At 41.1% G+C, this 27,920-nt stretch overlaps 2 protein-coding genes across 4 annotated transcripts; one reads left to right on the forward strand and one right to left on the reverse strand.

The window, feature by feature from the left end:
- Positions 1 to 11,875: 11,875 nt before the first annotated feature.
- Positions 11,876 to 22,123, reverse strand: ccnq (cyclin Q). Its single transcript, XM_049581770.1, has 5 exons — positions 21,674 to 22,123; positions 20,870 to 21,053; positions 17,536 to 17,668; positions 16,717 to 16,935; positions 11,876 to 13,171 (listed from the first exon to the last, which is right to left on the reverse strand). The coding sequence occupies exons 1-5, from the start codon at positions 21,813 to 21,815 to the stop codon at positions 13,082 to 13,084; spliced, it is 768 nt and encodes a 255-aa protein (XP_049437727.1). The 5' UTR covers positions 21,816 to 22,123; the 3' UTR covers positions 11,876 to 13,081.
- Positions 22,124 to 22,917: 794 nt separating this feature from the next.
- On the forward strand, positions 22,918 to 26,529 carry cfap126 (cilia and flagella associated protein 126). Of its 3 annotated transcripts, none has more exons than XM_049581805.1 (5): positions 22,918 to 22,988; positions 23,103 to 23,165; positions 23,313 to 23,387; positions 23,494 to 23,694; positions 25,355 to 26,529. In XM_049581805.1, the coding sequence occupies exons 1-5, from the start codon at positions 22,965 to 22,967 to the stop codon at positions 25,445 to 25,447; spliced, it is 456 nt and encodes a 151-aa protein (XP_049437762.1). In that variant the 5' UTR covers positions 22,918 to 22,964; the 3' UTR covers positions 25,448 to 26,529. The 3 variants fall into 3 exon arrangements, with proteins under 3 accessions (XP_049437762.1, XP_049437763.1, XP_049437764.1); XM_049581806.1 differs by having other exon boundaries at positions 25,358 to 26,529; XM_049581807.1 differs by having other exon boundaries at positions 23,313 to 23,381.
- The last annotated feature ends 1,391 nt before the right edge of the window (positions 26,530 to 27,920 follow it).

Genomic DNA, 27,920 nt, shown 5'->3' on the forward strand with positions numbered 1-27,920 from the left:
AGGAGGGGGAGAGGGGGGGAGGGGGGGGTATACGTCAAGCCCTACCTACTCGGCTGCGTGATGACGACACCGACACACCGCAGTGTATGCTTTTTGTGTAGGGTATTATCAGCTGGTATTTAGAGCCATCTTTTAAAGACCGACATGCTGATGATCCCAAACGAGCCTTTTGTGCTGTAGCTCACTTTGTGATGAGTCTCTGCAAGACTGGAAAAAAAATGAATACAAATTTGGTGTGTGACAGGAGACAAACGTGCATGGGAAAACATCATCTAGGAATTTCCTACTGGAATTAACTTGCCTGATCTTTTTCAATAAACATGAGTCCACCTGACTGACAGTCTTTTGCATTGAAATGATGAGTTGAATGAATGTACTGCATTAGCTTAGTCACGTAAAATTAAGATTCAATAATACTGCTCTAATAAATTTCCCAGCATGCATTAAGCATTAAAAGGGCTCTTTTTGTAGTTGGAAGAAAACATATGAAAGAAACTTGCTGTGTGTCTTTAATGCATGTTGATCATCATCATGGTTGTTTCTTCTAATAGAAGCCTAATGAAAATATTGTAAAATATGATGAGGGTTAGTAGGTCTATTGAATTCAGTCCTTAACTCAAACTTTAACAAGCCTAGGTAAAGCACCATGGGGTATTTAGTATCATGCAGGTACTAATCAACTTCAGACAGCAGTGGCGTGTCCTAACATGGGGCCAGGAGTGGCCATGATACAGCTTCTGCCACCCCCACCTCCCACTCTTCTGCGAATGTAATTGGATAATTGGAGGCTGACGTTACTCAGTACATTTACATGACATTAGAGAAAATCGATCTATTGTTTTAGATCAACTAAAACTGGACTTTTAGAATACATGTAAATATGTTAGTCCAACTGAAATCATACTAAATCGAATTTCTCAAAGTCAGACAAACACACCAGGATAATGTGACTGAGAGTCGGATTACTCCTGCATGTATACAGTCAGTCGGACCCAAACTGGCCTAAAGGGTCTGCACATCCGCCCCAGGCTTTGACCCGTAAGTCAAATAGCATTAAATGCGTAACACAAAAATAAGCTGGTAACAACATGGTGAAATCAGCATTCAGAGCCGTACTTTTTAAAATATGTAGATCGGAGGAAAACATGGAATGGTAACCTGTTCAAAAAAGTGGTGGAACAGTTGGGTATCATATCGCCTTTTATCGTAGCAGTGTTGGACATACCTCGGTCAATAAATCGATTGCCGTCCTGTGCTTATATACTGGGACAAGGACAGTAGTCCAATTAAATGGCAGAGTTGAGCTATAACCGTAGCTCGACTTAACTGTTCATGTAAATGTACTGACTGTCTTTAAGAGGGTACTGTGCGATTGTTTTAAAGCTAGCACAAAGGCAGTGGTACCCTGTGAAACTAGATAATGTAAGGTGTCCATTAGTACCAACCATGTCAGTCATGATGGAAAGGAGGCTAAATAATGCTCAATTAAATTTTGGTGAGAAGACAGCTGGCTTTGCCTTTTCCAGGGGGTCCTTTGAACTCTCACCTCAAGATATCTGAATGAAAATGGGTACTATAGGTACGCACAAGTGTCCCCCGAACTTAAATAGGCTTGTTTCCCATATTTCTTTCCTTACAACAGTGTACTCCTTTGTATTAAAGCTGTGTATTTGACAATTTAAGGCAAAAGACAACCAGCCTATTTGAAGAAAAGTGAATCGCATAACATATACAGATACATATATATTTAAAATATATATACATACACACATAACATAGTAAAGATGGGACTGTTGTGGAACTCAAAAAATGCTAACTGTACTGGTATTAGTCTCTGCACATCAGATTATTAATAATATTAACTGTATAAGAGAAGTCAAAGTATATCAGTATGTGATTCCTCAGCTCTCCATATTAATATAGTTTTTAGTCTGTTTTTATACTTTGCCAGCATGACTGTATTCCTAAAATTCAGTTTTGGCTTTTGTATTTTGTTGTGCCAACATTTTCAGAGGCCCCCATCTGGCCACCTCTATAAAGATTTCTGGGGGCGTCACTGCCAATCAGATAAACTGACTCTTCAAACTGAGAGAATCAGTCTGTAGTGTTTGACTGAACGGATGATGATGATTCGACTCTAATTACTGAGTTTAATTCTCAAATAGATTTTTCAATTTAATTGCCAAAACTCATAAGATGACTTTGAACTGATCATTATGTTTTAAAGTTGAAGCTTAAATGATTTAGTGGTGTACAGCAGCTGAGTGATTAAATGCTGTACAGTCTTGAATCGAAACTTGACATCTTTAAACACTTGGTGGAAAAAACATAGATCATTTACTTCAGTAAAAGTACAACAATGTAAAATACATTACATGTAAAAGTACATCATTCAAAATCCTACTTGTAAAATGTGTCAAAGTATGAAAAATACTCGTGATGTGCAAGCAGCAGATGGAGGAAGAGGAGGAACTAATTTTGATTACTTTATACACCGTTGGGTCCAGTGTTTCCCTACCTGGGGCTAAGCCCCCTCCAAAGGGTCACAGGATAACTCTGAAGAGTCTAGAGATGATTAATAGGGGAAGTTGCTACACAAGTTTGTATACACAAGTTTGCACTTTTTTTTTTAGACTTTCATGTCACCTTTTTGGACCTCGAGCCAGTATTTTCATGAAACAATCTGAGAAGTGAATGTGTGTTTGGTGGAATTACTAACAACTCATCTGAAACTAGACACTGTTTTTTTTTTAATGAAGGACCACACACCAAAAGGTTTAGGAGCAACTGGTTTAGTCTTTGACATAGCTTATCATATCTTTTTATGTAAAATGTCAAAAATGTAAGTCAAATAAATGTATGAATTAAGAAATGCAATATTTCTGTTATATTTTAGATATTCTATTTTATATAATCCAAGTCTGATTTATCCAGTCGTATGCTCAGTACTTCCCAAACACTGCATTTTCGCTAAAACATTACTATTCCAAACACTTCCATATGAACAGTCACACAAAAGGACTAGAAGCACCCATTTTGTTTACACAGAAGTGTTTTAAATTATAGTAGTGTTTTAAAAAGTAGTAGCATACATCTGGATAAATGAGACTCAGATTATGCTCCACAAGTTGTGTGAGAGTTTGTTAACAGATGTTTTGTTATAGTCCTCTGAGGCACAGGAGGAGATGAGTTTTATATTTCTGGATGCAGAAAATGTTTTTATGACATGAGAAATAGAAATGGATGCTTTGTATACACAGAAATGTCACCTGAAGAGACAAGCAGTACCACAGACTAAATCTCAAACTTGTTGGACACACAGTTTGGTTGACAAGTAAACTCTGAGAATTACATTATCTTACCTGGGGACACCGTGGAGTCCACTCAACAGCACTAGAGGATCAGGCCCCCACTTTTGGAGGTACTTGACTGGTTCACAGCTCATGGGTCTGGGAGAATAAACCCAGTGTTGATCAATGTGTTTGGAAGCAGCAGAGCCTTCCTCCTCTTCTCTGTGCAACCAAACTAAGCAGAGGCCTGAGGCGCTGTCCGCTGTGCTGAAAGCTAGCACACCCTAGTGCTGAAGAACAAAGACTCTACGTTCATTTCATGCAGCCCCCACCAACTCACACATACACACACCAGTCCCCTCACACCCACATCCTCCCATCCGCACGCATGGCTTTACCCAACTGGCTACTGTCAAAGCTTGTTATGCAGTGAGCCAGTGTGAGGAGAAAGAGGAGAAATGTATTTATAGATGAATCAGATGAACTTATTAATAGAGATCCTCTACACTGCAGGGAGATGGACCACAGACTTGCCCGTCCATGCAGACACACACACTTATATATACACATGCACACACATCTTGATGAAAAGCTTTGTTGCTGATTTTATCTTTCCTTCTCTTATCTTTAACTGTTCCACACCATCTCCCAGAGGCACAAAAATCAGAGGCTGAAAAAATCAGACACTTTCTTTGTGTATGAGCACTAATCTTTTTTTATTATTCTAATATACACAAAAATGTCTTCCTCCTTTCAAACACCTCATCTGGAAGGAAGTGGAATCTTCTAAGAATAGGAGTTCTGCCTGAGTGGTGGCCAAATAATGTTAGTGTTGTTCTGGGTGAAGGGACATTAGGCCTGCTAAAAGTCACAGTTCAACCCCAAATCAAAAAAACATATTTTCCCTCTTACCTGTGGTGCTATTTATCAAGCACAAATATTTTTGGTGTGAGTTGCCAAGTGTGCCAAGTGTTGGAGATATCAGCTGTAGAGATGTCTGCCTTCTCTCCAATCTCATGAACTAGATGGCACTCGGCTTGTGATGCTCAAAGCACCAATAAAATATATTTGAAAATTGTAAGAGTAATGTCTCTTTCCAGAAATCATGACCCGGTTACTGAAGATAATCCACAGACCTTGTTGTGAGCAGTTTCATGAAGGAACTATATTCTTCCTATCAAACTACACCCCACCAACCATGCATCTACTCCTGGATGAGAGGCTCGTGCTCATGACAGTGCCAGATGTAAATATTAATGACGTCCTCCTCACCTAAAGTGTAACGTTAGCTAGTTTAGTAGTGCTAGGTAAGCTAGCAGTAGATGCACTATTTTCTTTCAGCTAAACTACACCCACCAACCGAATAGCTGCTCCGAAGGAAGCATACATCTACTCATGGACAAGAGGCTCATGCCAGTGACAGAACAATATGTTAACACTAATGGCATCCTCTTCAGCTGAGTTGTTACATTAACTAGCTTTGAAGTGCTAGGGGAGATAGTCATAGTAGATGTACTATTTTCTATTATTATCTATCTATTATCTATTGTTCTATTATATACACTATTATTTTTACCCCCTAAATACACCCCAATCATATCACCAAGCTAACATTAAAGCTCAGTCCAGGAAAAAAAACATTAATGTTTACATGTCACAATGTCATGAGCAAAAGCACATGAGAAGATGCAGGCTTCCTTTGGCACAGTGATACAGTTGGTGGGTGTAGCCTAGTTTGGTAGAAAGAAAATAGTTCCTACATGAAACTGCTCACAACAAGGTCCGTGGATTATCTTCAGTAACCAGGTCATAATTTCTGGAAAGAGACATTGCTGCTGAGTTTTTCAAATGTAAGTTTTTGGTGCTTTGAGCACCACAAGCCGAGTGCCATCTAGTTCCATTATATTGGAGAGAAGGCAGACATCTCTCTGGCTGATATCTCCAACACCCTGCAACTCACACCAAAACAATCTAGATTGATGAATAGCACTACAGGAAGGAGGAAAAATATGTGTGTTTGGTTTTTGGGTGAACTGTACCTTTAATGTTGCCAGTAAAACAGGGTGCATCTTGAAAGGTCTTGGTAGACTTCTGACTGATGGTTTGATGGTTTTGTCTGCCTGCTGACCCATCCATCGTTTCATCTCAGTGTTCACATGGACTGGATGAATCATGCAGACTGCTCTTTCTGCTCCATCCTCAGTACTAAGAGCGCACACGCACGCACGCACACACACACACACACACACACACACACACACACACACACACACACACACACACACACACTTACTTTCTTAAATCTATTGTCTATGCATTAGGCATTTAGAGTGTTTAGGAGCGCTTGGTTGATGTCTAATAGGTCTGAGGGTGAAGGCTGCAGAGCTTTTATCAGTTCAAGGGCACTCAGCTCCTAGACTGCAGGCCTGATATAACATTAACATCCCAAACTGTCATTTTGATATAAACACACACGCACACGGAGACACACACACACAGCTGGTCGTGTGTGTGACCTTCTGACATCCCCTCAAGCCCAGAGTAAAGGCTGAAGTGATGTGTAAGCAGATCAGAAACATACAGCGGAGAGGAGAGGCGATCAGAGCAGGCTGGAGAGTGTTGAAGTGTGATACAAAGATAAGCTCACCCTCTCTTGCTTGCCATTTTCCCTCTTCACCTCCTTTTTCTCCTCACCCCTCCTTCCATCCTTGCCTTACCCTCTCCACCTCTCATCCATCCACGTCACTCTCCTTTTCCCTACTCCTCCAACTCCTTTCCACAGTACTCCTTCCCATCTGATGGTTAATTCATGAAGTCTGGCTGAACATGCACCCTCTCCATTATTAATACAACATTAGGGAGACAGACGGAGGAGAGAAAGGGAGACAGGGAAGGAAAAGGGAGAGGGGAAAAATGTGGGAGATGGGGAAAAGGATAGAAGGTGAGAAGAAAATAAATGGAAGGAGTTAAGGAGAGGGTGAGAAAGGGAGAGAGGGAGATGGAGGGTTAAAGGAGATGCAGACAGAGATAGAAATAAAAAAGATGAAAAGATGGAGAGAGGATGACAGGAATGGAGCAAACGGAGAGCAACTAAGAGAAAGACAGACAGATTTTTCCCCAGCAGCTACATGAGAGAGGGAATAAAACTGGAGTTAGTGGAGAGTGACAGATGAGAGGGGAGAGAATGTGTCAGGAAGAGGAATATTGTATGACACGTGACACTACTGGGATGCACCTAATGTCTCTTGTCCCGCGGAGAGAGGCAGGTTGCATGAAGAGGAGTGAGACAGGAGAGAGGGAAAGACAGACTCAGATGTGTCAGTGTTGATCATGTGACTATGACTCCTTTATCCTGGAGACACACACACACACACACACACACACACACACACACACACAGACTTAAGAGAGAGACCTGATTTTACAAGATAAATACAAAAAGGTAAGTAAGCCAAAGCACTCCTCCTCTAAAAATATCAAGTCTGAGAAGAGCTGTACAGTAAAGAGAAGGAAATCAAAGCAACCTTTATCAGTATTCTTCTTAGCTGACAGACAAAACAAAGTCAAACATTTTTTTTTTTATGATAAACAGCAGTATTGGCTGAGTTTTCACTACTCATACTGCTGGCAGCACACATATATTTACATTCCCCTAAAAACATTCCCACTATTAAAAAATCAGGACGAGGTGTACCATCACACTTTATTTTCACACTACACTTTCGCCAATCATATGGTTACCTTTCAGCTTTTAGCCCTGGGCTGTCACACTGTTTCACACTGGCGTGTTCACAGATGGGCTAATTTTAAATGTATTTACAAGTGAACCTTAGACTGATTTTTTTTTTTTTTTTAACACAAATCCCTTTAACCACATAAAAAGACCACAGCCAACAATATGATCTTTTTTATAACTATTGCATTTGTTCTGTTTTGTATCTATGTCAGACATACAAAAACATGATCAAATAAGAAGAGAAGAAAGAAAAAAAATATAAGCATACATTAGCAAAATTGAAAAAAAAAAGCACTGGCAACAAAATATACAAAATATATAATATATTAAAACAATCTAATGATGGTGTACAGTTTGTTCATACCAGTGGTCTAAGGTAGTTACCATAAGGAGCGTGCGCGCACACACACACACACACACACACACACACCACTAGTGACTGTTTATAAAAAAGCCAAAGGAATCTAATATAGGGACCTTTGCCACTTTTCCCTCCCATTTGTTTCTCTTTTGTCCTTTTCTTACTGCCACTTTTATGTTTAAAGGCATGACTTGACTTGCAGACAGGCTCAGCTTGTCAGTCTTCAATTCAATTTCAATTCAATTGTATTTATAAAGTCCAATATCACAAATCACAATTTACCTCACAGGGCTTTACAACATACGATATTCCTCTGTCCTTTGGACCCTCACAGCGGATCAGGAAAAACTCCCCAAAAAAAGCCTTTAACGGGGAAAAAAACCGGTAGAAACGTCAGAAGGAGCAACTGAGGAGGGATCCCTCTTCCAGGACGGACAGACGTGCAACAGATGTCGTACAGAACAGATCAACATCATAAATTTACAGTAATTGTGGAAGCATATGTTGTTAGTATATATTAACATAATAGTATATGTATGTGACAATAATCATATGTGTATAATAACTATAGACGTATTACTAATAATAACAGCAATAGTAGGAGGCATCAGGCAGGACCATGGCAGCAGCACAACCACAACACACCATCCAGGCGTAGCTGCGATACAAGGGGAACCTGAAAACCTGTCGAGTTATCAATATGCAGAAATAGCACCTGAATGTTAGCAAATGAAGGAAAAAACAACTTTTCATAAACTGGAGAGAGAAAGAAAAAGAAAAGGGGCTTGGTGTATCATAGGAGGTCCCCTGGCAGACTATGCCTATGCCAGCCTAACTAGGGGCTGGTCCAAGGCAAGCCTGAGCCAGCCCTAACTACACTGAACAACAATATAAACGCAACACTTTTGTTTTTGCTCCCATTTTTCATGAGCTTAACTCAAAGATCTAAAACATTTTCTATACACACAAAAGACCATTTCTCACAAATATTGTTCACAAATCTGTCTAAATCTGTGTTAGTGAGCACTTCTCCTTTGCCGAGATAATCCATCCCACCTCACAGGTGTGGCATATCAAGATGCTGATTAGACAGCATGATTATTGCACAGGTGTGCCTTAGGCTGGCCACAATAAAAGGCCACTCTGAAATGTTCAGTTTTATCACACAGCACAAAGTTTTGAGGGAGCGTGCAATTGGCATGCTGACTGCAGGAATGTCCACCAGAGCTGTTGCCCGTGAATTGAATGTTCATTTCTCTACCATAAGCCATCTCCAAAGGCGTTTCAGACAATTTGGCAGTACATCCAACCGGCCTCACAACCGCAGACCACGTGTAACTACACCAGCCCAGGACCTCCACATCCAGCATGTTCACCTCTAAGATGGTCTGAGACCAGCCACCCGGACAGCTGCTGCAACAATCGGTTTGTGTAACTGTCAGAAACCGTCTCAGGGAAGCTCATCTGCATGCTTGTCGTCTTCATCGGGGTCTCGACCTGACTGCAGTTCATCGTTGTAACCGACTTGAGTTGGCAAAAGCTCACATTCGATGGCGTCTGGCACGATGGAGAGGTGTTCTCTTCACGGATGAATCCCAGTTTGCACTGTTCAGGGCAGATGGCAGACAGCGTGTGTGGCGTCGTGTGGGTGAGCGGTTTGCTGATGTCAACGTTGTGGATCGAGTGGCCCATGGTGGCGGTGGGGTTATGGTATGGGCAGGCGTATGTTATGGACAACGAACACAGGTGCATTTTATTGATGGCATTTTGAATGCACAGAGATACCGTGATGAGATCCTGAGGCCCATTGTTGTGCCATTCATCCACGACCATCACCTCATGTTGCAGCATGATAATGCACGGCCCCATGTTGCAAGGATCTGTACACAATTCCTGGAAGCTGAAAACATCCCAGTTCTTGCATGGCCAGCATACTCACCAGACATGTCACCCATTGAGCATGTTTGGGATGCTCTGGATCGGCGTATACGACAGCGTGTTCCAGTTCCTGCCAATATCCAGCAACTTCGCACAGCCGCTGAAGAGGAGTGGACCAACATACCACAGGCCACAATCAACAACCTGATCAACTCTATGCGAAGGAGATGTGTTGCACTGAGTGAGGCAAATGGTGGTCACACCAGATACTGACTGGTTTTCTGACCCCCCAGACCCCGTCCAATAAAGCAAAACTGCAGATTTCAGAGTGGCCTTTTATTGTGGCCAGCCTAAGGCACACCTATGAGGTGGGATGGATTATCTCGGCAAAGGAGAAGTGCTCACCAACACAGATTTAGACAGATTTGTGAACAATATTTGTGAGAAATGGTCTTTTGTGTATGTAGAAAATGTTTTAGATCTTTGAGTTCAGCTCATGAAAAATGGGAGCAAAAACAAAAGTGTTGTGTTTATATTTTTGTTCAGTGTATGAGCTTTATCAAAATTTAACTCTTAAGTCTAGTCTTAAATGTGGAGACGGTGTCTGTCTCCCGGGCCGAAACAGGAAGATGGTTCCGCAGAGGAGGAGCCTGATAGCTGACGGCTCTGGCTCCTGTTCTACTTTTGGAGACTTTAGGAACCACGAGTAACCCTGCATTCTCAGAGTGCAGTGTTCTGGTGGGATAATAGGGCACTATGAGCTCTCTAAGATATGACGGAGCCTGACCATTTAGAGCGTTATAAGTTAGGAGAGGGATTTTAAATATAATTCTGGATAAAGTGATGTTGTGTAGGTATGATGAGGTGCTGCAATGCTTGAGTGCAGTAACTCTCTCTCTCTGATGAGCTGTCTGTCAGAGCAAGATCAAATGAATGATTCATATCTAAAGCCTGATTCCTAAACAAGTAATATTCATAATAGTTTAAATAAACAATCTGATTGTGTGTCCTGATTTTTGCTAAGCAATAGTTTCGTGTGAAAGGAATTAAAGGCCCGTCCCATGTAGATGCCTGTTCCAAATATAGGCCAGTGTTGATTTCAGTGATTTAAGCAAATAATAGCCTGGGCTACAGGTAGCTGACTAACAGTCCTCACAGTATCCAGCTGTCATACGTTAGCTAGAAGGGGCCTCACTTAGGGTTTTTTGGCAGGGAAGTGGCAGTAAACTGTATAGATGGTTGGTTAAGGGGGTTTATAGTTTCCATTGCAGAATGTACCAGTTTGAGTGGCCAATGTGGGCCCCTATGCCAATTTTTTTGGGGGGACCCCAAACATTTGTCTGGTTTGCCTCTCCTAATGGTGCACCCCTGATGTCATTACTCCAATCTACACTTAAACTGTACTATTCAACGAACTGTTGGAGTGAGAAGATGATTACCATAAAATGGCCTTTGCCTTTTTTTTCACATAAGAGAGTGACCTTTGACCTTTTGGATAATAAATAGTAAAATATCGTCACTTCTTCATTTTATCCTATTAAACATTTGTGTGAAATTCTGTCATGATTAGTGTATGAATCTTGAGTTATGGCCAAAAACACGTTTTGTGGCCTTTGACCTTCAGCCACCAAAATCTAATCAGTTCATCCTTTAGTCCAAGTGGAAGTTTGTGCCAAACTGGAAGAAATACTCTCAAGGCTGTCCTGATATGTTGTGTTTATAAGAATGGGACAGACAGATGAACATAAGGACAAACCTCTGTGCCTCTGTGCCTCCAGCCCCGGCTATCACTGACACAGAGGCATGAAAAGTCTGTCTAAAGAAGACTTCTTCAGTCTGTCCATGACACTCAACCAAGCCCATTGGTTCCTAATGTTTTGTTTTTTCAAGTTGGAAATCTTTTAAGTGAGGCCACAAATATATGGTTTTATTTTTTGAAAAACTCAGTAATCTATCAAAATCGCTGGACACTGTAGTTGTGGGAGCCGTATTGTGTTTTATAGGTTTGGCTGAATAATTTAAAAGTATTCTGTATTTGTTTGAAAGTTCATGGGAATGTAAGTAAATAAATGATTTAATTGAATAATAAGTTAGTTGTAAATAGGCAAAAGATAAGTTAAATTCATCTGATTCACTTCATGTTTAGTTAAAAACAATGTTTTGTAACTTTGTTAGGAGTCACTTTTTGTGTTACTGTCACTTTAAGTGACTTGTCTCAACTTCTCTCTTGAGCACACACAGGTAGCAGCAGGCAGTTGAGGCTCAATAGAGGACCGAGCCACACAGTTTTTCTTGCCGTAGGGCCTTTGCTGTTTAGGAAAGAGAATTTGAGCACTCCTGTAAACCTGTGGAATAAATTTTGTTTATCTTTTATATTGGAGTCCTGTGGAAGTTTTTTCCTACTACAGTGAAGGCACACGAGTCAAGGAAACAGCAGTTTTGAGCTTCATCTCCCACTGTAGTTTTTTCCCAAATGTTACTCAAACAGGGGGAAATAGTGCATTTGGTGGGGATTATTTGCAGCAAAGATTAATACACACTTTGCTCTCTAAGATAAGATAAGAAAAGATAAGATAAGATGTCACCCATCAGGCTTTGATACACAGGGTATAAGAACTGTCAGTTTATTATATGGTTTGCGCTTTCCATGGCATTTATTAAAAGAAAAGGTAACATATCACCAGGTATATCCTTGAAACATGATAGGACAGGGTGTGCAGAGTTATTCTGAACAATACACAGCTGAAATGAAATTGTAATTTTAACAGTAGAAACATTAGTCGTACACATACGGCAGATCACACCCCCACATATTTTTTATCTGCTTGATCCTCTGCCACAAATAACAAACTTGCTTCAAATTAATTCATGAAAATATCTCTGGTTACGACAGCACTTAATAAACCAAAAGGAACTCCAGCTGCAAATTATCTCACTATAATCACTATGATACATAGATACTTATGATGGAGAGGTCATTGAGCCAATTAACACATTTACATGTGAATATACTTTTTATGTCATCACATGCACTGTTAAGACAAGTATCTTAAAAATGAAGCATATATACAATACATAAAATCGGGTTTTCCTGAATATGCAGATTTATACAGCAAGGTGGTCTGCATTCTTAGACAATCAAGACTTAACCTTTGCTTCATATTTATTATTGTCCAGTATTATTCAAATGCAGAAATGTGTTAGGATAATGCCAATCAATAAGAAATATCTAATTGCATTTACCACTCCCTGGAATATTTAATGGATTTGTTGGAATTATTTCATAATTTATTCATAACAACTGGGTGATGAATTTTGGATTTTCCCATCATATCCATTCAGCGGAATTTGTAGTTAAAACCCGTCAGGTGAGGACTGTGAAAATATTCCTGGTGCTGAGGGCTGAGATGTGTTTAAGAAACCTGGTGCTGATGAAATGCTCCACAGTGCATCAGTATTCTGCAGGGCTGGGTGATCAGAGACCAGAGAGCAAGAAATGTCTCCCCACTGTGGCAGGGAATGGTAGTGTGGCTGTGTTTTTGTCACAGCTCACAGACTATCTGGGGCAATACCAAGTGTTCCTCTCTCTCACACAAACACACACACAGACACAAGTACACAAATGCACCTAAACCCCGACACTTACATGCAGGGAATAACATAGGCACAGGCACATAATGCTGCAAAGAAACACACACACACACACACACACACACACACACACACACACACACACACACACACAACTGGCAACTGTTTACAAAAAAGGAATCTGATATAAACAATTCCCATATACAAGTCATATAGGTGTGTCCTTCAGATACACTTGGCTTCCATGTCGTAGAGCTGAAGAAGGTCAGAGATCACAGCATCGATGTCTGCTTTGGTCACGTCGGCACACAGCACCTACACACACAAACACACACAGACTTCAGCTCCACACCTGGCCTCAATAAACAGTGGACATCAAAGGTCCACACACCATTTCAAGCGGCCCAGATTTTATTGCCTTGAGGACTGAAGCAGAAAACTATAACAAATCCAGACTTATTCCATTTGCATTTGGATATAGTAATTTCTAAAATCAGAGCTCTTACAAAAGAGAAATCATTTTTAAAATCGTTTGACAATAGATAACTATAATTGCTACCACACTTCAATTAATACTTGACAATTACAAGAGGAACTTTTGCTTTGAAGACTGGCTGGAGCTGGATGGTCAGGCGGCACTGTGACTTCAGTTAAAGAGCACAATGGCACACTTGGCATGACCCTAAAAGCAGGTAACACCTGTGCAAGGCTATAGTTACTGTTTGTGTCTGTTACACCATACAAATGCCCTGAATTTCCAGAAAGGATGGCACATTGGGTATCCCGTTTCTTTGGTACCAAGTAGCTCCAGTGAAAAAGAGGTTTCTGGACTGAGGGCACAGTTACTGGACACTACTACTGCTGTGTGTTTGTAAATGTTATTTTTCAGTGCTTTGAGTAGCACATTAATAGAAACAAGAACCATATAGGGTTCTCTGACATGACCCCATAGAGAACCCTGTTTGGTTCCTGGCAGAACCCAAGGAAAACATATAAGAAGGAAAGGTTATGACCTCAGTGACAGCGTTCCAGGAGTCAGACCTTGGTGTCAGTTCTATCGGAGTCAATGCGAAGGGCAGTGCAAATCAGACTAAAGCTCAGTTCAGACCAAAGATTTGCAACAAGACTAAACAGTTTTACAAAAAGTTGCAGCAGTGTGAACTGGCCAGTCTGAGCTTGACTCAAGCCGGCTGATGGTGTCACCTGAAACTCTGCTTGTCAAACTGTAGGCAGCTGGTTTTAGAATGTAAAGCACATCACCTTTTTCCAACAGCCAATGGGCTTGTAGTGAAGCCTGCTGGTCAAGTCAATATGACCGCAGACGGCATGTTCACTTGCTTTGGCAGGTGCTCGGTCCCCACTAAGCCCTCCGTTTCCGTCCTCACAGTGTGCGGGTGTCTGACAGCGGGTTGACATTTCTGCTCGTTGTATGTGCCTATCGCTGTTTCAACTCTTCGCAAATCTTTGGTCTGAACTGACCACAACCCATCACATCTTTGTTGTTTCAGCACTGACCAAAAAATCATTCCACTAGATTCAAAACCACACAATATGTGATGCTCACTGATTTTTTTTTAATCTAATTATGTGTGTTCATTTTCCTTGTTATCCATCTCCAAACAGATCATGGCTCTGTCTGTCACCTGTATCTCAAGGCCCTGTTGTGTCCAGGATAGCTGTATGCTACCTGCTGTTAGCAGGTGCATGTATTTAGTTTTTAATAACTATTCATTCATTCATTCATTCATTCATTCATTTATTTATTTTCTGTAACCTCTTATCCTGCTAGAGGCTGTGGGGAGGCTGGAGCCTATCCCAGCTGACATTAAGTGAGAGGCGGGGTACACCCTGGACCAGGGCTGTGCACAGGCTAATAGAGGGGCAGGGGCTCAAAGGCAGAAAAGGGCACTAGGTCTAGCATAATACAGTATGTAATATAAATTGATAAAGTAGACTGCTAGTCATAAATAGCTAGCTAACAACCTAGCTGCATACCCTAGTATGTAACTTTTTAAATCTTTGTGCAAAGAAAGTATCACCAACAGCGGTATCAATTCTAAGAAGCAATAAAACACTTTTTTATCTTATTTTTTAAAATTGGTTTAAGATAAAGATTCTAACATTTTAATATTCCTTCACCCCTTCCCTCTTAGATGCGGTTTGGGAGGGGCATCATCACCCAGGGATTCCAATCACCTGATATTTTGTTTCAATCAACATCTGTTAAGCAGGGCAGGGAGAGCAGGCTGTGCGCGACAGGGAAAAAAAAAAGAAAGAAAAGAAAACGACCTACAGAAAAAGGGCACTTTTCTATGCGAGGCAAAAAGGGCAGGGGCTCAAGCACCCTTTGAGGTCTACGTGTGCACGTGCTTGCCCTGGACAGGTCGCCACACTATCGCAGGACTAACACATAGGGACAGACAACCATTCAGGTTCACATTCACACCTATGGGCAATTTAGAGTCAATTAGAGACAATTAATCTAATGTGCATGTCTTTGGACTGTGGGAGGAAGCCGGAGCACTCGGAGAAAACCCATGCTGACACTGGGAGAACATGCAAACTCCACAAAGAAAGGCTTTCAATAATGAACCAAACTTTAAACTGTTAATGACATTAAACATTACTCAGGGGGGCTAATGTTAGATTTTTTTTCCTATAATTGTCAGGAGGTGGCGCTAATTGCCAAATTATTATAAAGCTGGACCTTCATCACCGGACAATAATAAGTTGATAAAATAACTCAACTTTATAAATGAGGTATAAAATTGTTACTTTAAGTCTTGATATGTCTGTCATCAGTAAATCAGTCTGAGTATGCCAGCTTGAAAAGGTGTGTTTTCAGACAGGATTTGAAAGTGGAAAGGGAGTCCATATTGCAAATGTCATGGGGGAGAGAGAATGGATGAAGGCTCTAGAACCCATGGTAGTCAAGCGGGCAGATGGTGATGTGAGTGGGACTGCAGAAGAGGATCTAAGAGTACAGGAGGGTGTGCAGATATGAAGGAGTTCAGACAGTTATGAGGGAGCTTGAAGATGAGAAACAGTATCCTAAAATCGATGCGATATTTAACAGGAAGCCTGTGACGCTGTTGGAGAACAGGAGTGATATGATCTATGGAGGGGGTTCAAGTAATGATATGTGCGACTGAATTCTGGACCAACTGGAGTTTATGAAGGCACTTGAGAGAAAGACCAATAATAAACTTCATATGTAGTGGCATAGAGCTGTTCATGTTCTCGACAGTGGCCTTCTCCTTTCCAATCTGCAACCTTCCTTCTCCTTTCCACTAGGGCAGTGCGATATGACGATATATATCGTGTGACGAGAGAAAAATGTCTATCGTTTCATATTTTTATGAAATATTTTTATCGTTTATATCGTTGTGACGCAAATTACACTTTTTACGGCAATATTTTTCAGCATTTGGAGTCTGTCCATCTTTTGCACGGATCTCATTGATAAATTACTCTTCTTGGCTTTTTAATTCGCAAAGCTTTTACAGCACTTACAGTAACATAACGAGTTTATATAACTCCGCTGTCTGTCTCTGCTGTGCTGCACACACTGAGGGCTCAGCCGCGCAGAGAGCAGAGAAACAGCGAGACAGCAACAATATTCACGCCAAATCAGGTGGTGCGGAGTACAGCTACAGTGTTAAGCGGAGGTGTGTGGGGGTGTGGCGTGTTTGTGCTTTAGAACATAACCGCTGTGAAACAATCAGAAAATAACATTTTATTGATCTGATTCACAAGCTTTCTCGCTACCAGCGCTCCCTCTCTTCACTCACTCTCTAGCTTGTAAAAAAATACCCTGAAATATCGTGATATTATTTTAGGGCCATAATGCCCACCCCTACCTGCCACCACTCTTTCTCCCCGACAGGCAGCTCTACTCCATAGCTGTTTAGAGCCAGGTGCAGTGTTGCTATGGCAATGTGTTGCGGTGTGTGGCGGATGCACATGGCTCCATGGTAACAGTCTCTAAGCAATGCCCAGGAAGTCTCAGCGACAGGGGTTCGGGACCAAGCATGGCGGTTCACAAGCGACTTCACAGACAACAGGTAGTGGAGTAAATACTGGAGGGGAAGAGAAAAAACACAATGTAATCCTGTTGATTATACATTCCATATTTGGGTCAAACAGCAATTCAGTTTAGTTTGTTTTAGTTAGGCAACAAATTCATCGCGTGTGCAATGGGCGATGAGCCAAATACAGGTTAAAATCATTCTGATGGACTTCACTGTCACTTGAAGTAGACACTTTAAACCTGGGTGACTTACAATTTCTGGAACACTGAACGCATCAGTCACCCCACATTAATTTGAATTTGTGAAAAAAACTGTGTTGCCTCCCTGATGAACCAGAAAAATGGAAAAAACAACGTGATTTTTCTTCATGAATTTAACATACCACAAGTAACTGATACACAAATGACCATTTTGTGGGTGAAGTATTACTTCAGAGATATTAAATCAGCCGAGTGACCCAGCATTTTCAGCTAATATTGAAAAAACACTTCTTCAGCCATGATCGCACAGCCACTGTACACACAAACACATTTGGACAACCATGACAACCTCAGACAGTAACAGCGACAGACAGCGATGCTCAACACTAAATACGGGGAGACAGGAATATGTGCACATGCACAAACATGTGCACGCACACACACCTACCTTGTGAGGGTGTTCAAAAGAGACGTGGAAGTTGAGCTGTCGGAGGATGAGGAGCTCACACTGCACCACGCTGTCCCTCAAATCCCAGAACTCCTTGTCACATTCTAGAGGAGCGCTGCCACTGTTGAAATACCTGCAAGGGAGGAATGGAAGGAGAGAGGGAGGTGAAGGCAGACAGCACTCACGATGACCACTTCCCACAGTGATACACACATACACACAAAAAAGAAAAAGAATTGCTGTTTTCATTTACTGACCAAGTTTGACCTTTAAGCAGCTAAATAAACAGTCACAGACACATTTGATGACAGACACTTATGAGTTATGTTACTTTTAGTGTATTAGACATGAAATACACGCAAAAATTGTCCAGTATTACTGAAAGGTGTAAAGTCAGAGTGCAATTTAAGATTATTTTCATTATTGCCATTATTTGCCAATTATTAACTGATCAGTTATTCATATTGATTAATCAAGTAATCATATCAACAATCAGTTGTAAGAGGTATTCATCACAGGTTCCTAGAATCCAATGAGACATGTTTACACATCTTGTTTGTCCACCCAAGATATTCAGTTTACAATGATAAAAAATATTTAAACAAATAATTGATTGATTGATAACTTGTTGGTAAGAAAGTTAACAGCAACACTTCTGAGCACAAATACCAAAAGTTTACCGGCTCCAGCTTCTACAATGTGACTATTTACTGCTTTTCTTTGTCGTCTATGCTATCAAAATGAATGTATTTGGGTCTTGGACTGTCGGTTGTACAATATTTAATTTGAACATGTCAGCTTGGGCTTTGGAAATCTGTGATGGATATTTTTGGCTGGAGCACAACAAAGTGGGACAAGCCCGATAAACATGTATGTCTGTCACTGACTAAGTCAGTGTTGGAGGTTCCCCACATTTTCCACAACAAAATACATATACACAGATCCCACAAAACATTCCACCATCAATCATCTAATCTATCCACATAGCTTAAAGGGACACAACACCCCATCATCAAACACACATACAGTGGTGGAAAAAAGTTTTTGGACACCCCATGCATTTGTGAAATATTGCATTAAGAATCACTCTTAGGTCTTCAAGTGCAATTTCTTTAGTACAGTCACAGCCAAAAAACTGGATGTTTCAACAAGATAATGCCCCTTGCCACACATCCAAGGCCAGTAAAACTTGGCTGCAGGAGCACAGTATCCAGGTCTTAGAGTGGCCAGCTCAATCCCCGGACATGAGCCCCATTGAAAATCTGTGGTGGATTATCAAAAGGTCTGTTTCAAAGCATAAACCAAAGAATTTAGAAGAATTAAAAGCAGTAATTCAAGAAGAATGGGACAAGATTACCCCTCAACAGTGTGAAAGGCTCGTGGGGTACATGCCAGCTAGGATTAGAGCTCTACTACGTGCCAATGGCAGGACTACTAAATATTAATTTGATGATGTGATGGTTTATTTATTTTTTGTTCAGTTTTGAACACATTCTCTGTTATTTGACTTTGATACCAACAATGTTGAGAACTGACATATTGAAACTATCAAGAATTTAGTTTTGTTAGTTTTTCTTGTAAACAATAAACAAAAAAATATAATTTGTATTTGTTTGTATCTGTCTAATGCAGCCACACCTTTTGAAACACAAAAAAGATTTTTTTTTTTGGGGTTCGAATCCAGCCTGTAGCCCTTTGCTGCATGTCACTCCCTCTCTCTCTCTCCCCCTTTCACACTTGTCTGTCCTATCATTTAAAGGCTTAAAAATGCCCAAAAAATATCTTTAAATAGTTTTGGTGTGAGTTGCCGAGTGTTGGAGATTTCGGCCGTAAAGATGTCTGCCTTCTCTCCAATAATGGAACTAGATGGCACTCAGTTTGTGGAGGAAAAATATGTATATTCGACTCGGAGTTAATTGTCCCTTTAATCATGCCATGGGATATGTTCAGTACACTTGAAGAAAAAATACTGCTGGCTCACTACTGAAAACTGCAGATGAATATTTAATATCCAGTAATTTACATAATAGAAATCACTGACTATTCATGTAACAATTTGGCAACAATTTAGCACACTGACCGTACATGGTCCAGCCATATATAGTATTAGGTTTTGACCTAGTCTTGTTCACTATTGTGACATTTTACAGACCAAACAATTCATCAAATAATAGTTAAAACAGCCTGCAGAGAACTCAATCATGAAAATTATTAGTTAGCTGTGATGAAAATCAATGATATTATTGTTTTAAATGAAATGTCCTCATTGATGACAACAGAGTTCAGAAAGTTAAGAGAAACAATTTTAGTTCTCAAGTAACATCCAATGACCAAAAGCTAACTATGTTTCCATGTGAGAGGCTTGTATCTGCCATGAACAGTTTGCTTAGTGTGTTTGCTCTCAGCAGTATCATTTAACTGTGGCCACAGAGAAGCACTCACTCGTACCGCTTTTCCACCAACATGGAACCGGTTCCATTCTGTTTCCTGCACCTAATTTGTAACTGTTTAGAGCATTTCAACCCAAAACAAAATTGATTCAGAACCCGAAGAGTTGGTTCTCAGTTGGAACCAAAAAATAGCAGATTTTCTTGACCTGAAGTGCAAACTGTGACGACATCAGTGGGCTTGTCATGTTCTACAGGTTGGAAGGAGAGGATGGAGAAGGCAACAACGAAGAAGTGAAGTGAAAAATCATTACATAAAAGCATGCAGTGGTTTTAATAGTTGGTCAATGCTTGGTTTTTGAGTAAAAACAAATATCTGTAATAACAAAACAGAAGTTTGCACTGTGTGGAGTTTGCATGTTCTCCCCGTGTCAGCGTGGGTTCTCTCCGGGCACTCCGGCTTCCTCCCACAGTCCAAAGACATGCAGATTGGGGACTAGGTTAATTGGTGACTCTAAATTGTCCATAGGTGTGAATGTGAGCGTGAATGGTTGTTTGTCTCTATGTGCCAGCCCTGTGATAGTCTGGCGACCTGTCCAGGGTGTACCCTGCCTCTCGCCCGATGTCAGCTGGGATAGGCTCCAGCCCCCCCATGACCCTCAAGAGGATGAAGCAGTTAGAAGATGAATGAATGAATGAAGTTTGCAGGTAAACAATGTAATCTTTGATTTTACTACGGTTGACTTCCATTGTGCTTTGTGCAATGATTTCTGTTGATGACACATCCTTCATTACAGTGGGTCCACTCAAAACTGGTGGAAATGCAGGCTGGTTCGCAGGATAGCACCAAGGTTCCAAGAAACCTTAACAGAACTGATTTAGGAATCAGAGCTAATTTGGTTGAAAAGCAGTTTCAGTAAGTGTCTACTGTTGACCAAGCATATTACCTATGGCTTACGTTGATGATGTCACGGGTCCTGATGTGCTGCTCCTCCACCTTGCCAGCCAGGTACACACAGCTCATGGCCACCAGGTAGGGTTCATACGCATGTATGCTGACACGTTCAAAGAAACGGTGGTACAACACACATGCTGTGGCCACGGGCACCGACCGCATACCCAGCTTCACTCCTGAGCATGGAAAGAGGGAGCAGAAGCCAACTCTTAAAGGGTACACTCATTTCAAAATCAAATCAAATTGGGGCAGCGGGCTAGTATAATTATGGCTCAAAATGTTAATGTCTTGCGTGCTTTACATCATCACAATCTTCTTCAACTAAAATGAAAGAATTAAACAATCTACCTGAATCATAAGGAAAGCAAGCATACATTAAATTGATAAATTCTGCATTCTCTCTATGTAAGACAGAGAGAAACATTTCAGGGCAATGGCTGATTAGTATGTCTACATTTCTAGCAGTACACCACAAATCTAACTATTGAAGAAGCTCATTGACCACTTGAACAGCAAAGTAAAAATCAGAAATGGTAAAAAAAATAAGTCAAAGTTTTAACTTAATACATTAAGATTATGAGACAGTAAGCCATAATTTTGAGACAGAGTCAAAAGTAAACGAATACTTGACTTGCTATCTCACCATTCTGACTTACAGTAGCTCAGAAGTCAACCATGATTCTTTTTATTTTTGCCATGCCTGAGTTTTCATCTTTTTTTCTTTTCCTGGCATTATAACGTTACAGTAATAATGCTGGGGAGACGACCTACTGACACACACAGCCCCGTCAGTTACCTGTCTCAATGATGAAGCGACAGACGCGAAAGTGTGTCTTCATGTCTCGCTCACACTCTCCGTCCCCGCCGGAGACTCTCCTGCCCGCCAGCAACAGCGCTCCGTCTCGGGTGGCCGGTAAACGAGAGGACGGCCCCTCCATGGCTCATGTAGCATCAGCAGGTCTATCTGAGGTTGGACAGTACAAAGACTGTCTGCGAGGGTCGACAAGAAGGCAGCTAGGTTAGCTAATATTAGCTAGTCCATTGGCCTGAGAGTTGACCTGTACCTCAGTGTAAACTCACCACCAGCGGCTGTAAGGTTGTGCTACGGCAAGACTAGTTTATGCTCCTAATTTATAAAACAAACAGTCTTCTGGACGTAACGTTACAGCCTCGGTCTTATTCGTTGCTACTAGCATAACACCAACTCCATAGTAGAGCGGCACATCCATCACCGGAAGGTAAATAATACAACTTCCGGTCACATTTCAACATTTGTTTTGAGAGGAGAGGATCGTTATTTCACTTTGTGCAATATGTAAAAAGACGTTAATTTTGAAGCTATGCGACAAACTGAATACTAAAAAGACTCCTAAACACGTTATACTTTCCTTTTCACAGTCGGTCCTTAACAAATTAACCCCTCATTAAAACTCCCGGTTACATCTTTCGAAGTGCTCTCCTTAGAGGTCACGGCAGGCAGGGAGCGATCGTTTATAATAAAAAAACCCCAACACATACTCAAATTGGTATTTGAACAGCATGTAACTACCTACAGAGACAGTCCACAAACTCATTCATTTTTATTTAGCTTTTATATATGGTTTTGATCCGGCTTATTATTATTATTGATAGCATTTACTGCTTTTATTTTTTTTTTCTATATTTCATTTAATCGGCATCTTTTTTGTTCTTTGCCTCTGATTCACATGATTATTCTTTCTAATATGTTTCTGCCCATGATCATTTTTGTCCCTCAGTTCGGCTTTTATTTTATATTGCCTTTGTTTTGAAATATGCTGTATAAATAAAGTTGTGTGTAAGAAATAATAGAAAAACATAATGCAAATGTGTGATAATTTAAAATAAATAAATAAACAGCCCCTCCGGGAAAAAAAAGTTTTGTTTTGTTTTGTATTTTTTGGCATGGTGTCGCAATTTTCTGTCTAGGAAAAGTCAATGAACCTATAAAAATTTTAGTTTCCTTGGGAAAAGTCTGGAAAGGAGGAGAGGAGAGGTAAGTGCGATTGCGTTGCTAGGCAACAACGAGTCAACAAAAACAGACGCGGAAGCTGTAGACAGACGCAGAAATGTGCAGTTACTCAGCAAATCAGGTAACGTAAGTGTGTGCGTTGTCTGTGATAACAAAAAAATGGGAACATAAGTGACACATTCTGCGGTACCGTTTTACTTACATTCTGACATAACCTAGTTTACTGTATCCTCAGTATGACAGTGCCTTCAAACCGCGCAGGCTGCAGAACTGGTGCAAGACAAAGAACTTCAAAGAGGTAGTTAACGTCATATGCTGTTGTATTGTACTGATTGTATTTCCTGTTGCATGGCAGCATTGTCATCTGAAAATTTGATGATGAAGATTTGATGACCTACTGTGTGTGTGTGTGTGTGTGTGTGTGTGTGTGTGTGTGTGCGTGTAGAGACCCACTGCACATGAGGGTCACACCACCTTCATTGCTGACGATAGAGGACATCTGCTCCCAGGAGTGGTAAAAGTTAGAGAGTATCCAACCTCTTTTTCTTTCTTAATTAAAAACTGCTGTTATTGTGAATCTAGGAATGACTCCATTCCACTGTATGACTGTGTGTATGATGCTACAGAGGGGCAGTGCATGGCCAGACTTTAAGGGGACCTGGGATCTGCCTGCTCGTATCCCAGCCCACCGCATCAACCCTACAAGCCGTTCTGTGGAGGGTCTCAACAGGCTGAGGTCCTGGGGCTTTGACCCACAGCATACTGGCAAATCTCAGCCACACAGCGGCAGCACAGACACAGATAGGCCGGAGGATGTTGGTGAGCAGGTGAGTTTCTGTTAACAGCAGGCAACGCACACAAGCATAGGATATACTTTGATCCTGCCTTATCTTTTCACAAGATTAAGTACTGTTTGATGGGTGGTTGTTTCAAGGGTGTGCCGATCATCAAAGTTATAATATTTAGATTTGCTTTTTAAGTTTTTGTTTAAGTTTCTTCCAGCCCTACCCATAACCCCAGCCAGGATGAAAAGAAGCTGTCTCTCCTCTGAAGGCTCTGAACAAACAAAACCAGTGGCCTAACAACATCAATCCCAGGATAGTTAAAGTGTGTTGGGCAGCTTGCAGCAGTCTTTCAGTGCCTCTTTAATCTTTCCTTGACTTTAAGGAAGTTGTCTAAACTGTGAAAGACTTCCTGCATTGTCCATCTCACTCTGACTACAGACCTGTTCTGCTGGTTCTGTGGTGCCTGAGGAGCCTGCTATCTGCTTTCCTGGACCCGCTGAGCTACACATTGGAGTGGGGGATAATCTTTTGTTTCACAAGACCCTCTCACACCTGTAGAAGGGGGATAGGAAGCACTGTGATCGTCATGCTGTTGTTTTTTTTTTTTTTTTTTACTTCTCTAGCATTTTCAACACCATCCAGCCCTGTCTTCTAAGGGATAAGCTTCTAGTGATGCAATTGCACCCTGACACTGCCTGCTGGATCATGAACTACCTCACCAGCTGCCCACAGTATGTCAGAGTGGGTAACTGCCTCTGTGGTGGTAAAAAGCAACACTGGTGTACCTTTAGGAACTGTACTGGTACCGTAATTCTTCTGATGACTCCTCCATTGTTGGATGCATCTATAAAGACAAGAAGGAGGAGTCCAGAATATCGATAGAGAACTTTGTCACATGGTGCAATAACATATCACCTGAAGCTCAATATTAACAAGTCCAAAGAGCTGGTGGTGGACCACCAGAGGAACAGGTGGGCCCCTGTTAGCACACAGGGTGAGGAAGTGGAGAGGGTGGACTCATGCAGGTGCCTTGGGGTCCAAATAAACAAAAAAGAGAAACCAGAAGCCACAGAGCAGACTGTTGTTCCTGATGAAACTCAGATCCTGCAGTGTGAGCAACACACACCTGCAGATCCGTAAGCGGTCTATAGTATCCAGCGCTCTGTTCTTTGCTGTGATGTGCTGACTCAACAAGCTGGTAAGGAAGGCCAGCTCTGTGGTCAGGCTGGAACTGGTCAGTGTAGAGTCAGTGGCAGAGAGGAGGGTGAAAGATAAGATCAAAGCCACCCTGGATAACCCCCTCTGTGATGAGCTGTGGCAGAGAGGCTCATGTGCAGACGTGTGTAGCTCATTCAGCCACCAGATCATCCCACCCAGGTGCAAATCTGAGTGCTTCAGGTGCTCATTAGTGCCTGCTGCCATCAGACTGAAAAACAGCAGTTGAGACTGCGGATTGCCAGCTTCACCACCTCTTTCCTCTTTCCTTCCTTCCCAAATCTCTCTCTCTCTCTCTCTCTCACACACACACACACACACACACACACACACACACACACACACACATATTCAGTTGTATACTGCAGCTATATAATGCATCTTTTACTTTATCTTCTATGCTATGTCATGATATATGACAATTTATTAATATATGAATATGTTATAGTGTCTTACTACACTATATACTGCATTATGTTTCTTCCAGCAGGATGGTGCTGCCCTGTCAGTGGAAGTAGCCAGCCAAGAAGCACCATCATCATCCAAGCAGAGAGACAAAGAGGAGTGGCAAGACCAGTGAACTTCATTTAATTCTTCGTGGGTGAAAGAAAACTACAGAAATAAACACCTGTGTACCAGTTTGGACTTATCTTAACATGACTGACCAGAGTACAATATGAGCTCCAATGGCAATAAACATTGCAAAATAGGAAGTTATTGTTCTCTCTTCTGTGGAAACAGAAGTTGACTGTAGACATGCGTTTCTTAGTCCATGGTTTGATTTGGTACTCTCAAATTCTGAGATAACTTTAACAACATTTTGCAGCATGATAATAATAAAGAAGAAAATCGTAATCTGTATACTGCCTGGCTGAAGAAAGGAGAACACTGATTATAAATGGAAAAGTGTGGAAATTACAACATTGTGCCTGTTCTCCAAGAATACAAAGACCATAACATCAACATGAATTTCCTAATTGTGTGTTTGACCATCATGGACTGGACTTTCAAGAGCACAGACATGCTCCTATTTTATTAGTGCAATAAAATTGTAGTTTACAGCCAAAGTGGAGGCATGAACAAAATCCAGAATACTGCAGGGCTCTAGGTTTGATCATGCCAAGCAGCAATGCCTATTGTTGATGCCGGTGCAAACGTGAAAAATAGTGCAGTTCTTTGAACAACTACTTGAGGTTGGCTCCAGAAGCCAGTCACTCTTTACAGACCCTTATATTTAAATGCTCAACTTTATGGCAGAAATAGACAGCCTGGTACAACAAACAGTTATGGTCTGTATACCTAATATATCCATTCATGACAACTGCACAGACAGCTGAATTTGTATATACCTCACCCATTTACATATAAAGGCTTAAAGTTTTGCATCATCACTGATGTGGCAGTGTTGAGTAACAGGCCATCTGCAAGGCATCACTACAGTCTATGAGTCACATCCACCCCTCACTCCTCCAGAGCTCCACCTCTTGTAAAAAAAAAATGTGATGACTTCTGGCTCCAACAATTCAAGATGGTGACAGCCAAAATGCTGAATTGAGGCTTGAAAACAGGAATCCACAAAGCAAAGGGTAATGTCAGGATAGCTACCTCCACTATTTTTTTGCAGTCTAGTTGTCATTGTAACGTGTGTTCAGATAAAGGACATTGAATCATACAGTCTAACTCTGTTTTCCATATTTTTTCCATATTTTACAATTCTGAATAACACAGAGCCTGTCCCAATGACTAATTTTCATACACACATACAAACATGAGTTTCAGTCTGTTCCTCCCTCCTCTACACCTCAACATTTAAAAGCTATGGACAAAATAAATAACCACCTCTAGTATGTGTGTCCTAAACTGTCAGATACATAATGCATTTATTTTATGGGGATACACGAGGCCAGATGCATATAACTGTATGTAGATTCACAACTACAGTTGTGTGTATGCACACAGGAACAAGTGTGTATAGGCATTCTTTTAGTCAGATTTATGAAGCCATGCATATAAATCTCAGAAGCGTGGATGTGGAATTGAGAATCATTGGAGAAGTTGCTCATTGAATAAGTTTTATTTGGTGGTTTCAGTTCTTGAATCACAAAAACTACTGAATGTAGAAGAGTAACAGAGTCTGTCAACTCTGTAAGTTCAGAACAAAGGGCCCTGGCAGAGGTAAAAAAAAAACAAACAAAAGATTACGAACAAGCAAAAAAGCATATCAGTTATCTACAGCAGATGAAAACATAGCCTCTATTTTGGGCCACACAGCTTTGCTTGGAATTGCTGATGACCAGGAGGGAGACACAGATGGAATATAGTATGTTGTCTGTTTTATGAAACAGATTTAAGTAGAGTTTATTAAACAATGTCTTTCATAGATTTGAGTGATGACCACAGTGCGTCCCCAGGGACACAGGAGAGAGTGCACTTCTAATGTATACATCACATATGTCATTAGCTGTTTGAGCTGGCTCATGTGGGGCCCTCAGAGGAAACACCATTCATTTGTGCCATGTTGCAACACATCACATGCCCGGATAATCTTGCACAGCTTTTCTGGTTGATATCACGATATACATGAAGGTGCATCCAGCCACAACAAATTTGAAACTGCATGCTACCAAACCGTAATACTATGCATTTATTTCAAAGTGTTCATAGCAATATCTCACCAAGGAGCCATCTATCAGGACCTACATAAGTTTTCTCCCTACTCTGATTTGTGACAGTATAAACGAGTCATGGGTTGAGCCGAATCATTTGTCAATACCATTTGCACATCTAAAATGATTTGGATATTGAAAAAATGAAAGTGCTTTCTGCTTTCAAATACATCATCCTACCGAGGTTCCCTTATTGTAACGTGTGCAGTCAATTGCTCTGAATGCATTTGGAAAACTGGGCATTGCTGTGACTTGCTGCAATAGGCCTGCTCGCCTGCAGTGCATAGGAATCTGATGTGCAACGTTGTACCTCTGCCTGAGACTAATAATGCCATCCCACACTGTTATGTCCCTATGGGGATAAGGGAAGAATATAAGAGAGTGTAG

The sequence above is a fragment of the Epinephelus fuscoguttatus genome, linkage group LG7, assembly GCF_011397635.1.
Source record: "Epinephelus fuscoguttatus linkage group LG7, E.fuscoguttatus.final_Chr_v1".
Taxonomy (NCBI): domain Eukaryota; kingdom Metazoa; phylum Chordata; class Actinopteri; order Perciformes; family Serranidae; genus Epinephelus; species Epinephelus fuscoguttatus.

Excerpts from the sequence above, each read along its gene's own strand:
- ccnq (XM_049581770.1), bottom strand. The coding sequence starts at position 21,815 with ATGGAGGGGCCGTCCTCTCGTTTACCGGCCACCCGAGACGGAGCGCTG. Across the intron at positions 21,054-21,673 it reads TCGCTTCATCATTGAGACAG|GAGTGAAGCTGGGTATGCGG; the intron begins GTAACTGACGGG and ends TTCCATGCTCAG. Across the intron at positions 13,172-16,716 it reads GGGAGAAAGAGTGGTGGCAG|GTGCTGTGTGCCGACGTGAC; the intron begins GTAGGGGTGGGC and ends TTGTGTGTGTAG.
- cfap126 (XM_049581805.1), top strand. The coding sequence starts at position 22,965 with ATGTGCAGTTACTCAGCAAATCAG. Across the intron at positions 23,166-23,312 it reads AGACAAAGAACTTCAAAGAG|AGACCCACTGCACATGAGGG; the intron begins GTAGTTAACGTC and ends GTGTGCGTGTAG. Across the intron at positions 23,388-23,493 it reads TGCTCCCAGGAGTGGTAAAA|AGGGGCAGTGCATGGCCAGA; the intron begins GTTAGAGAGTAT and ends ATGATGCTACAG.